General features: G+C 43.3%; 1 protein-coding gene across 5 annotated transcripts in view; it reads left to right on the top strand.

Annotated features, from left to right (window-relative positions):
* LOC124470297 (sodium channel protein type 4 subunit alpha-like) overlaps positions 1-13,537 on the top strand; it is a 285,750-nt gene that overhangs the window by 35,820 nt on the left and 236,393 nt on the right. For 3 of the 5 annotated variants that reach the window (XM_047024114.1, XM_047024115.1, XM_047024113.1), the window contains exons 5-6: positions 6,925-7,014; positions 8,401-8,529. The exons of 1 other annotated variant lie outside the window; for it this stretch is intronic. In XM_047024114.1, the coding sequence (XP_046880070.1) occupies positions 6,925-7,014; positions 8,401-8,529 (219 nt within the window). The remainder of the gene's footprint in view (positions 1-6,924; positions 7,015-8,400; positions 8,530-13,537) is intronic. One more of the 5 variants, XM_047024117.1, reaches the window with a different exon arrangement.

The following is a 13,537-nucleotide window of genomic DNA, read 5'->3' as shown; positions in this document are numbered from 1 at the left end:
TAGTTAATCCTATTTTTTATTGCTTTCTTACAGGTACACCTGCACTTAGAGATTAATGTTGTGTAATTTTAACTTTTTTAACTACATGCTCTTATGGTTTCTTCCCTTTAGCACTATTTTTTGGTTGTTCACAATATGTACTTCTTGTTTTTGACTACCCGCAATGCTGTGGGGCTATCTTGTTGTTATTATCAGTGACCTATGCACTTTGTAAAGCTTTCTCTTGGAAGTCGCTTTGGATAAAAGCGTCTGCTAAATGAATAAATGTAAATGTAATGCTGGCTTTATCTGCAGGATTCTCTGTTGTCCTGACATACTTCCATTGTGACGGCGTTGTTGCTTCTCTCACAAGTCCAATTCCGTTAGCGACGAAGGTCTTGAATCGGGCTGTTTCGCTGTCTATGTATCTGAGCACTGTAGTGCTATCTGTCCAGAAGATGGATTGTTGCAAAGGGATCTTAAGTTCTTGCTGTAGCATCTTGTCTACCTTCACTGCTACAACTGCCGTGGTAAGCTCAAGTCTCGGAATGGTGATCAACTTGAGTGGGGCCACTCTCGATTTTCCCATAAGGAACGCACAATGTTTTTGACCCTCCATATTCTCCAATAATAAGACACAGTGCCGTATGCAAGCTCTGAGGCGTCTGAAACATGTTGCAACTGCGCAGTAGCACTGCATCTGAAATACAAAGGCTTCAAACATCTGTTCATGTGAAAGTTGGAGAGTCTTCCATCCACTTTTTCCAATGTTCAGCATACTTCTCACCGACATCTTCATCCCACCCATGTTGTTCTTTACAGAGATCCTTCAACAGGAGTTTAGCTGGCAGAAAGCTGAGTGGGTTGTAGATGGAATTGACAAGATGCCCCTTCTGGTCATCGGTTTGTCTTGCAACTTCATCTGGTAAGTGAAATGATCGGATTCAGTGTCCCACCGTACACCGAGGGTCCTTTCAATTGGCAAAGCATCATGTCTCAGATCCAGGTCTTTCACTTCACTATCTCTTTGAGCCTCTGGAATGGACAGCAACATTTCTCTGCTGTTACTCATCCACTTCGCTAAAGTGAAGCCCCCACTGGCACACAGGGTCTGCAGGTCTTTGGCTAAGGTCACTGCCTCATCAACTGTTGCTAGGTTCATCCACGTAGAAATTACGGAGCACTGTCTAAACGGCTTCTGGGGATGTGTTCTTCAGCAGTCCTTCTTAGCACATATGAGGCAACGCTTGGCGAAGAGGTGGCTCCAAAGAGGTACATCGCCATCCGGACCTCCTCCTCCTCTCCGGGTTCAGTTAAGTTGTCATTGGGCCACCAGAGAAAACGGAGAAGGTCTGTATTATGTTCTGGCACTTTAACCTGATAAAACATTGACTCAATGTCTGCCATTAATGCCACAGGTTCCTCACAAGAGAGAGAACCCCAACCAATGTGTTGGACATGTCAGGCCCTTGAAGCAGATCTCTGTTCAAAGATGGATCCTGGAAGGAGACGGTGAAATCAAAAACCACCTGGAGCGTTTTCTTCTTCGGGTGATAAACATCGTGGTGTGAAATGTCGAACACCCTGTTGTCATCACGATTCAGCTGGTGTGGTGGAACTTGAATAGCGTAGCCCCTTGGGGAACTAAAGTTTAACTGTAACCGCTCTGTGCTGGAACTAGCAACGTGATTCTCCCCTAGCAAGAACCTACTCTGATAGCCATTCTGTGGAGTTTAGCCATTTTTGAGAAACTGTTTTGCACGTTAGCGAGAAAAGTTGCGTGTAGGAAAGAGCTTTGAACAGTGGCATACAGCTTGAGCTTTACCTCGACAGTGTGTTCGATGGCTGATGAAGAAGAACAGGGAGGCGTGGGGGACATGATGAAGCAGGGAAGAACACGTAAACCAACAAAGAAGGCATTAGAAGAAGAATGACATAGGTGCATTTTATTGAGGAGACGAAAACTAGGAACATAAGCATAACAAACAAGATTTATAAATTAATTTCTGATGGTAGAAACGTCCAAAATGTACAAGATGCAAAGGAGTATAAGCTTGTAGAAGCCATAGGAGACTTAAAACGTCTCAACAGTGAAGTTACAATGCTTTTAAGTTATGATGAATGGAAGTTTGACCAAGATAATTGGTTTGACGTTAAAATGGCAACGATAGGAGGATTTGTGCAAGAAACTAATAGATGGATAGCAGCGGTGCGTGAATCAACAGCAACGCTGCCAATGGACGACGGTCACTAAAAAGAAATTGATCCGCTGGATACTCTACAAGAAGCTGTTAAACCAGATGATAGTATTTCTCAAGCAGGGGGTAGAAACACAGAACCTGGTAGCCTATGTGGAACACGAGTAAGTCTTGCAACAGCGATATCGCAGGAAGCACAACATGCAGCCCTGCTGGAGCGTGCTGCAGCACTAAAGAGAAAGCAAGAGCTCGAATTGGAAATGGACAGAATCTAGGCTGAAAAAGAAGAATTTGAGATGAAAACGGCATTAGCTGAAAGCCAAGCAAAGTTAAAGGTGCTTAAAGCATATGAAAGATTTGAAGATGGTTACAGCAACCACACGCCAATGAAGAAGGAAAGGGTTGGCATAAGGATGAAGCAACAGGCTAACGCAAACGCTCGCATTCAACAATCAATGCCGCACTCTCAGTCGATGCTGTCTCAGTCAGCCACAAATCATCGGCCTCGCACTCAAATGGACAGAGGTGACGACATACTAATGGTCATGCAAACGCAGAATGTCATCACGGAGCTACTTGTAAAACAACAGCAGCTGTCTCAACTACCAACAAGAGACATTCCTGTGTTCAAGAGTGATGCACTACAGTTCAAGTCCTTTATCAGAGCGTTCGAACACGCAATAGACCAGAAGACTGACAATGACCAGGATAGATTGTACCTCCTAGAACAGTACACAGCTGGTGAAGCACAAGTGCTTGTCCGCAGCTGCACTCAAATGACACCAAGCAGAGGCTATTGTGAAGCAAAGCAGCTACTTCATAAGCATTATGGGGACAAACTACGGATTGCCAGCGCGTATGTGGATGAAGCACTAAAATGGCCACAAGTGAAGTCCGTGGATGGAAAGGCGTTGAGTGCTTATGCAATGTTCCTAATTGGATGTCTCAACACCATGAAGGACATTGAATATTTAGACGAGATGGACAACCCTACTAATCTACGAACGATGGTATCCAAACTGCTGTACAAAATGAGAGAACGTTGGCAGGTTGAAGCTTACGACATCAAAGAGCGAAGTGGCAGAAGGGCGAAATTTGCCAACTTGGTGAAATACATTTACCGTCAAGCTAAGATAGCATCGGACCCTTTTTTGGTAACATAACGGACAGCCGCACAACTACAGATGGAAAAACATAACAGAAAGAGAGGTATCCCTCAAAGAAAGAATTACAAAAAAGCAGCTTTGCCACTAATGTTTCAGCAGAAAGCAAAGGGTCTCAAGAAACACATGCTAAGCCATTATTCTCAAGCAAAGCCACAAGCGCCTTTTGAAAAGCTGTGTCTGTATTGCCAACAGTCTCACAATCTTGCTGCGTGCAGTGAAATCAAAGTTCAGCCACACAAAGAACGAGGGGACTTCTTGAAGTCAAAGGGGCTATGTTTCGGATGCCTAGAGTATGGCCATGTCAGCAGATTTTGCAAAAGAAGGATGGAATGTAAAGAATGTGCGTTGAAGCATCCTGATATTCTGCACATAATCAAAGAAGGATCAGCAGAAGAATCTGCTTTGCCTAATAAGAAGGAAGATGCTCATGGAAGCCGGAAGTTAAATCAAAGAAAAGTAACAAGTGTGTTGAACCATACGCCTTCTTAGACCCGGGAAGCACAGAAAACTTTTGTACAGAAGACCTGCAAAGGAAACTGGGTGTTAAAGGAAAACCGACACAAATACTTCTCAGCACCATGGGACAAGACAGCCCTGAATAACCAAAGCTCATGAACAGTTTAGCTATCTCAGACCTTGAAGTGTGTGGATGGGAAGACATTAGCTTCATTGACCTGCCGAAGGTGTTCACACACAGAGACATACCCGCGCACATTGGAAACATACCTAAACAGTCAGACATCCAGAAGTAGCCTTATCTCAGAGAAGTAAGCTTGCCAGAGATAAAAGCTGACATAGGCCTACTTATCGGAGCCATGGCGCATTATCAACAGCCAAGATGGAGGGCCATACACTGTCAACATTGCTGTTGGATGGGTGGTGAATGGACCCATAAGAAAAGAACTAGAAAACAAAGAGAGTGAGTTACCTCATCTTTCAGTTAATAGGATCTCCGTAACGGAAATAGAGAAACTTCTAGTCGAACAGTACAACATTGATTTTCCAGAGCGGAAGTACAACGACAAAGAAGAGATGTCCCAGGAAGACAAGCAGTTTTTGAATTCTGTGCAGAAGACACATTCGAGAGTGGCCACTACTGTGTTGGGTTGCCGCTCAGGAACGAGAAGGCCAGAATGCCCAACAAGCGGTGCGTTGCAGAACAACGCATATCCTATCTGCGAAGAAAGCTGCAGAAGAATCCTGAAATCTTCGAAGACTACAAGAGCTTTATGGACTTACATCCGTTTTACCAGTTCCGGCGTTAGCTTCGATGGGTTGACCGGCCTATTCTCTTTCAGGCAGCAGGCTGCGTTCTTCTCTTTTTTCAGGCAATCCAGCGAAGCTCGGCTAGCAATAGTTTTTTTAACTAATGTAATGGCACTCTGTTAAATCTTATGTTCTGTGCCACTCTTTTGAGGTCAGTCTAACGACAATGTAAATGAAACGCGAGTGAGTTGAGCAAATCTTCGTTCAAATGTTTACTTATAGAATATATAATTTACAAGGTTCACACGGTGAAAAAACGATGTCGCTTCCAACTTCTGAGCTCAAAATCGAACTTAAAGGTACTACGCAGGTGTATATATACTGACGTAGCCCTGACGTAGTTTCTGATTGGAAGCTTACATTCCAAAAATATACTAAATTACTAAATTATACGTTTTAACATTCTGCAACTATTGTTACCTTTTTCATTTTTAACAAAGTCATTAAACCCCAACTTTGGTGCTTACATTTTCAGTTAGCAGATCGTACTGTTTGAATCGCGATTCCATCTGAAATACTGCCGGTGCCAACGTTGTTAGAGTTACTTGTTTGAAAGGGGGTTCTTAATGAATTATGCAATATGAGTAGGCTAAATGCATGAAAATATCACTGGAAGGGAAAAACCTAAGGAGATGGACCCACCTGCAACCGACGTAAACAAGCACACCCTACAATTTCCACAGACATTGTACCCTCTCTAGTTGAATTGTGATTTTGTGATGTGATCTGATGTTGTGATGTTTGTCTTGTCCCGATACTCTTTATGTCACAGCATCTTAAACACAAGCTGTTAATGTGACTACATGTTACAATATAAATAACCCTAGCTAGCTGTTTAGGAGGCCCTAATGAAAGGTCACAACACTGGAGATGAAAACTGAATGACCAGCTTTTTTCTGTGGCGTATTTACTGGACATTATAGCTTTTATATTCACATGGTGTTATGGAATATTTACTGGAGATGCTGGCTGAAGGATGAACACAGTGGTGCAGTAAATCCAGTGAATTCATGATGGGCTCAGGGCTGTGACTCAGGCAGTGTTGGTTTCTGGGACATTCAGTTGTATAATGTTGGTGTGTGATGAACTCCGCTTCTTCATAATACTGTTACTGTAAGTCAGGACACATCACACTGCTGTTTAGGGCTGTTGGGAAGCAGACTTTATGGGATTTTGCTCCAGAGAGTAACTGTAACCCTGGGTGATAAGACTTGCCTGGCTCACTGGATCTCAGATGATGAAACTGCCAGTCAGCCAAACAGCCAGTCAGCAATGCTGTCAGCCAGTAAGTCAGCCAGTTAGTCATGCTAGTGAGCATGTCATTCAAGCAGTCAGTCAGCCAGCTAAGTAGTGTGCCAGCCGGTTAGTCAGCCAGTCAGCCACCAAAGCAGTCAGACAGCCAGTCAATAAGCATGGGAAAAAACTGGTCCTCTCTCCTCCATCTACTCCTCCCCTTCATTTCTCCTCCCCCTCTCCTCCCTCGAGTCCTCCTGCGTCCTCCACCCCGTCCTTCTCTCCCGCAAATCCACCTCCTCAACATGTCTGGTCGCCGTGGCGCCAGAGAAGCAGGACTGTGTGTGTGTTTGTGTGCACTAGCATTAGTAGGTGTCTACTGAGTGGTGAAAAGCACTTTCTCTCCAGAGAAGGGTGTTGACTCTACACACTTTCACTCCTCTAAGAGCACAGAGAGGGGATTCTAAACTCTGTGTGTGTCTGTCCGCACTGATGAGTCTCAGCCATGTTCAGATGAGACCTGAGAAGTAACAGTTAAGAACTGTAAACTAAGTTTTCCCTCCTACCTACTTCCTCCATCCTCCATCACTGCAGGTTGGAACTCCACAGGCTGTCTAATGGGCTTCTAATAGAGGGGTGTGGCCAGGCTGTCAGTCAGCCAGGCTGTTGAGGGAGCTGCGAGTGTATGTGTGTGGGGGGGAGTAATGCTGTTAGCTCCTTGGTGGTGGATTCCAGCAATAACATCAGAGGTATAATTATCCATGTCACTTAGGTCCCCTTTGGTAGCAACCTGGAGAGACCCTGAAGCTGGGTAGCTCTGTCCTTCTACAATATTGATAAGTGTAATTATATCTGAATCAGATATCAATCATTGTGATAGGTTTGCATATGGGAGACTTGTTGGGTTGGATGCAGTCTAGTCCACCTCAGTGCAAAGCAGGCAGTACATTCAGAATGACTTCCTGTGAGACATCTTTCATCTTTCTCAACTCACTTCCTGTATCATCAAGCACATGGACAGATATATGTGCATTCATGTAAAGGTTGTTACAGAGTGATATAGTTCCTTGACCCGACTGCACGTTATTCAGCTTGTTCATAATGTGCACTATCCTGACCAACTGCTGCTTCATGGCCATGTCTGAACCTGCCTACTGGGCCAAGTACCTGGAGTAAGTCCATTTACAACATACTGACAAGTCCACTTGTCAGTATATTTCTCTGTCCACCATTTCCTGTCTATCTGTCTCTATCTTTATGACTGTCTGCATGCCAGCCTAACTGTCTTGTCCCTTTTCTCTGTCTTTGTTTCTATGTCTGCCTGCCGGCTAACAAATACCGAATTTGTGATGTGGCCAAGATGACAAGACTGTATTTTCATGCCATTTCACACTTTAATTAGCAAATCTCTTGGAAATCGGTGACCAATTCAACGGGTTCACTGACATTTACAGTAAATTTGCCAACTAAGCTAACTAAATTAACAGAGCTAACTAAGCTAACAGAGCTAACTAAGCACCACCCCGCAAAGCTGTCATCTCTCTGCACTTTTTGTCAACGTTGTCGTAATCACCCTCTGACCCCTCTTCTCCTGACATCTGAACTATGCCCTGTCTGTCTGTCCTGATGTGATGCTTTGCCAGATGTTTGTTGCCTTGTCTACCACAATTAGCAAGTAAGTTGTTATTAACAAATCTAGCATCTCCAGCCATGGCACTGCTAACAGTTAACACTAACAGCACTGTGCTTATGCTAACGGCACTGTGCTACGTTGTGTGTGCTGTGTACTTATGCTACATGTGGAATGCAACAAGGGTATGGTTTTGCACATGTACCTTTGTCTAGGACTTTCATTAAAATAATTTGTTCTCTCCCCACAGCATACAATACAGGGGGAATACATACAGGCAACTTGATTTGAAGAAGTGGACTATAAATAATGTCCTCTCTCTCTCTCTATTAATCATAAGCTGTTCAGTAACATTATGGATTAGCTGTATGGCTGTAGTATCTGTCATATGGATGAATGGGGTTGTAGCCATAGTAACTACAGTAAGGTGTTCCCCCAGTAGCCTGGCCAGGGCACCAGTCTTATCCCATTGCTAGCAATCACAATGAGAACAATTATTACAGTCCGCCAGTGGGAGAACGTTTGTCTGTCATAACCCCTGTTAACAGTCCTCCACCTTGAATGACCACATCCATCTTGGACAGCTACATACACCACACCTTCGTCTTCTTCACTTCAACTTGCCTGATAGGCTCCCAGCATGTAAAAACTGCCATGCTCAGTGTGTCCTAACTCATGGCTTCATCCATTCAACTGCTTATTTGTATGTTTTCCCTCTCTATATATATTGTCTTTCTTTCAGTCTACTCTGGAGGTGGGGGGCCAAACCAAGGGTGTGTTCTCTCTTTTGTCTAATAATGTGTTTGTCCTCAACCTACCACCCCTCTTTCCTCTCTCAATCCTTCAACCTACCCCTTTCCATCCTTCTCCATCCCTTCATCCCTCACTCTGGCCTTCACCCCCCCCCCCCCCCCCCCCCCCCCCTCAGATACACATTCACAGGCATCTACACGTTTGAGTCTCTAATTAAGATCCTGGCAAGAGGCTTCTGTGTGGGTCCCTTCACCTTCCTCCGTGACCCCTGGAACTGGTTGGATTTCAGCGTGATCGTTATGGCGTGAGTGTTTCGTATCCTGTGGCTCTCTCCTGATCACTGTGTCCCTACAGATTGAGTTAATCTTTAATGTACACAACTCTTTCTGTTTCTGTCTCTGGAGCGACATTCTCATATTCATCCCTTCCTTCCAAATCAAACAAAATGTCAAAATATTGATGAAAACCCATTTGAATGCAACTCTATTTGTGATTGACATATTGAAAATTGAGGACATTGGTTTTATGTACTGGCAAGTTCCATGGGGGATCAATACTGAGTTGATAAAGTATTGCAACACTCAGAGAAGATGGATGCTTTCAATTTCTCTTGATCTAATCAATACCTGGCTGATAAAGAAGTTAGTTAGGCTGGTCTTTACACCATCACACCAACTTGACCTGAATCAGAATCAGAAAGGGATTTATTTGCCATGAAAGTTTGAACAGACAAGGAATTTGCTTTGGCAGGAAGGTGCATACAATAAACATATAGGAATCTTAAATTTAGATATATGGTCTAACTATACGAAGGATACATAAACTAGCAATACTAAGTGGAATACAATTAAAGTAAAATATACAATAAAATATAAGTTGCCATAAAATAAAATATAAGTTGCTGCTTATATTGGTATACTGGTATACTCAGCCCCATACCAGGACAGACAGTTCACAGATTCCATCAAACTACATTCACTTCATCATGACAGATTGTGCAAGATCATGCCCAGTAGTCTATAGCTCAGTAATTTCTATAGGTAAGTAATCTGTACAGCATCTCTATAGCATCTCTATAGTAAACTCTATAACCCAATAGTCTCTATGACCAGTAGTGTCTAGAGCCCAGTAGTCTCTAGAACCCAACATTGTCTATTACCAAGTTGTCTCTACAGCCCAGTAATGTCTATAACCCAGTAGTGTCTATAACCCGGTAGTGTCTATAACCCAGTAGTGTCTATAACCCAGTAGTGTCTATAACCCAGTAGTGTATATAACCCAGTAATGTCTATAAACCAGTACTGTCTATATCCTAGTAGTGTATATAACCCAGTAATCTATCTCAACATGCCTGTTGCATGATGGAGTGTTGATCTGTAGTTTGGCCTAACAGCTTCATCGTATCAACGTACGCACACACACACGTATGCACACACACACGCATGCACAGACATACACACACCCATGCAGACAAACACGCATACAGCCACCCACACACACACTGACACCCACACAGGGACACAAACACATCTCCTTCAGGGGCCAAGCGTCCTTGATCTGAAGGCCTTGCCATGGTCAGATGGATCTTTAGCAGGACAGGGAGACATAAGTCACCCTAACCCCCCCCCCCTCCTCCCCTTGGCTGCAGGCGCTGACAGAACACCCCTCTCACCCATTTTTGCCCACAGCCCCCACCCCCCTCCTCAACACTGGCTTTATTAAATCCAGACTGATGAACAAACATGTTCAGCAGATACCCCTCTCCCCCATGTCCACTCTGCCCCCCTTCTAATAAATGCCTCCACCCCCCTTAGGGTTCCCATGGAGACCAAGACTTCCCCCGCAACAACCCTTCGAGACCATTATGGTTCCATAGTTATTTGTTTAACCACATACACAGGGTAATCACTATCTCATGAACATGTCTCTGCCTGACAGACAGTGCTAAGCTAAGCTTGGCTAAGCCAAATGTACATTTATGTAAAACAGACAATGTTAGGCCAGGCCAGGTTAAAGCTCTGGTTTACTTCCCTCTCCCCCTCCTGGTCCTCCCCAGCTGTAATTCAATCAGCCAAGCACTCAGAACACATGAAATATGACATCGTAATGGAGACTGTTAGCTTCATGTGACTTGATTTACTTCGGACAAAAATGGCCGCCGCTCACACAGATTGGCGCCATAGAAGCCTCCATCACACATCATCTCATCATGGCAGCAAGTCTGGGAAGGGGTGGGGGCAGGGGTGGGTGCTCTGCCCCTACCAAGGTCGTCAGCTTGCTGGAGCAACTGGTATCAGAGCACAGCTTGGACAGCTCCAGGAAAGGAAGGGTTGTGATGGAGGGATGGGGTAAACTCTTTTAATTTTTTTTAAATTATTTCTTAATTCACAGTGTCGTCAAGTTTGGAGTGAGATTCACGGAGATCTATGCATTTCAGCCCCTTAACAGAGGCTTGAAAACCCTGTTTATTTATTATTACGTTTCATTAAGCCTATTTTGATGGAACCGGTGAGGTTGGCTTGTATCTGCATCATCGTATTTGATAGCACGTTATTAATAGTAGGCTAGCCGTTTGTCCCTGTCATAATGCGATGTCGTGCGAACCAAAACAAAGTTAAATATAGCTGCAAGCAGCAATGAGGTGGCCAAGCAGGTCAGATGACCCAGAAGAAACTTTCGACATCTAGTGACTGCGGTTTACCTGGCTTTCTTTGCAGTGGCTTATAGTCTCGCTAAATAGCCAATCAGAGACATGACAAGCTTGTCAGCTTTGGCTGGATTTGAACCTCTGACGTTGACGTTGCCAGGAAACCAATTTATCCTAGTGAGCTATTCTCAGTGCTGGAAATCATATTTCAGTGACTGCGTAAAAATATAAGGAATTTTTCCTGTGGCAAGGTAATGTCAGATTTGTCCCAAGTTTAAACAGCTGTAATTCAGTCCTATTTTGATATGTCAATGTGATTGTGGTCTGAAGATAATCTGTGTTAAAGTTGGTGAATATTTGATACATTTTGTTGCAGGAGTAGGACAAAAACGTTTTATTAATTAATTCAAAATGGTGGCATCAATTTGGCTGGTATCACAAGTTAACATGTGTCAGACATGAGATCGCCCCCCTAGAGGTTAGAGGACACATATCTGTAAAGCACAATAAATGTGACTCTTCTTGAGTATAGATCCCCTGAGATTGAAATATTATCATTACCATTATGATTATACTGTTAGACAGCTACTGTGGCATACCTGGCTTCACTAAACAGATAAACAAGTATCATGACATGCGTGAAGACTGTGGCTGGATTTGAACCTATGACCTTGTATTTCAGAGGAACCCTTCTTATCCCAGTGAGCTATTCTCAGTGCTAGGAATTACTGTGTTCAGTTACTGTATAAAAAAAAGTAAGATGTTTTTCCTGTGGGAAGCGTTGTCAGATTTGACCCAAGTATTAAAAGCTGTAATTCAGTCATATTTTGACAAATCAAGGTGATTGTAGTCTGAAAATGATTTGATTACATGTCCATGAAAATAGGAGCAATGGCGAACGAGGAGTTCAAAAAAGTATGTTTTTATGAAAATTCCAAATGGCCAACGCCCAAAATGGTGGACACGGGACAATGTGATATATTTCGAATTGGTATGCCACGTAGAATCAGAAGAGACTAATCTTGCGATTTATGACAAATCTGTTCAGAAGTTTTGATGCAAGAAATCCGATGCACCGGCTAGATGTTGATTCACTATATCTACAAAGCACAATAAATCGGACTCTTCATGAGTATAAATCCCCTGAGAATGAAACATTATCGTGGCCATTATGATTATACTGCTCGACAGCTACTGTCGCATACCTGGCTTCACTAAACAGATAAACCAGTATCATAACATGCCTGAGACTTTGGCTGGATTCGAACCTACGACCTTGCACTTCAATGGAGCCCGTCATATCCCAGTGAGCCATTGTCAGCGCTGGGAATTGCTGTGCACAGTTACTGAATACAAAAAGGAAGACGTTTCTCCTGTGGCACGCATGGTCAGATTTGGCCCAAGTTTAAACAGCTGTAATTCAATTTTGACATGTCAAGGTGATTGTGGTGTGAAGATAATCTGTGCCAAATCTGGTGAATATTGGATACATTGTGTAGGAGTAAGGAAAAAATGTGTATTCATTCATTCAAAATGGAGGCCTCATCAATTCGTCTGGTATCATGCGTTAACATGCGTCAGACGCGGGATCTCATAAGATATCACGAGATATAGGAATGACTTAAATACGCCAAACAAATCAACAGTTATTGGTCAAAACTCAATTTTGCCTATTGAGGCGCCCCCTAGAGCTCAAATGACACTACCCTTTTTGGACCTCTTAACAACAGGGTCATGAATCCATACACGAAGTTTGTAGTCAATGCATCAAAGATTCGTTAAGATATGACCTCACTTCCCTTTAACCGTATCAGTTGCTGAATTTGATTAGCTATAACTAACAAACAGTTGCAAAAATCTAAGCTCCAGGGGATAACTTTTGTGAGGCTTGGTCTGAAGATCATCTGGGGCAATTATGAAGATGATTCGAAAAGAATTGTAGGAGGAGTAGCGAAAAAACATTTCTCCTTAACAATCAAAATGGCGGAGATTCTTTATGACTGGGTATGACGTCATAGAGTGCATTGAACTCGTCTTGATCCAGGGAATCCAACGATACCTCATTTTGGAAAATGCGGCATATGGTTCAAAAGAAACGTGTTTAAACACACCTTCAACTTTGACCCATTGCTGGCGCTAGATGGTTGGAATGCGAGGTATGAAACTTGGTGAAATTGATGAGGGGACAGGTCCCAAAGAGTGTGCCAAATTTCACAACTTCTGACCATGTGGTTGGGGCTGCCGTAGACTTCCATGACAGATGTGTAATAATAATAAATATAGCTGCAAGCAGCAATGTGGTGGCCAAGCAGGTCAGATGACCCAGAAGAAACTTTCGACATCTAGTGACAGCGGTTTACCTGGCTTTCTTTGCAGTGGCTTATAGTCTCGCTAAATAGAGAATCAGAGACATGACAAGCTTGTCAGCTTTGGGTGGATTTGAACCTCTGACGTTGACAGGACACCAATTTATCCTAGTGAGCTATTCTCAGTGCTTGAAATCATATTTCAGTGACTGCGTAAAAATATGAGGAATTTTTCCTGTGGCAAGCGGTTGTCAGACTTGTCGCAAGTTTAAACAGCTGTAATTCAGTCCTATTTTGATATGTCAATGTGATTGTGGTCTGAAGATAATCTGTGTTAGAGTTGGTGAATATTTGATACA

The sequence above is a fragment of the Hypomesus transpacificus genome, chromosome 8 (genome assembly GCF_021917145.1).
Source record: "Hypomesus transpacificus isolate Combined female chromosome 8, fHypTra1, whole genome shotgun sequence".
Lineage (NCBI taxonomy): Eukaryota > Metazoa > Chordata > Actinopteri > Osmeriformes > Osmeridae > Hypomesus > Hypomesus transpacificus.
Note: the sequence above shows the minus strand (reverse complement) of the source record. Positions and strands in the feature narration are given on the sequence as shown.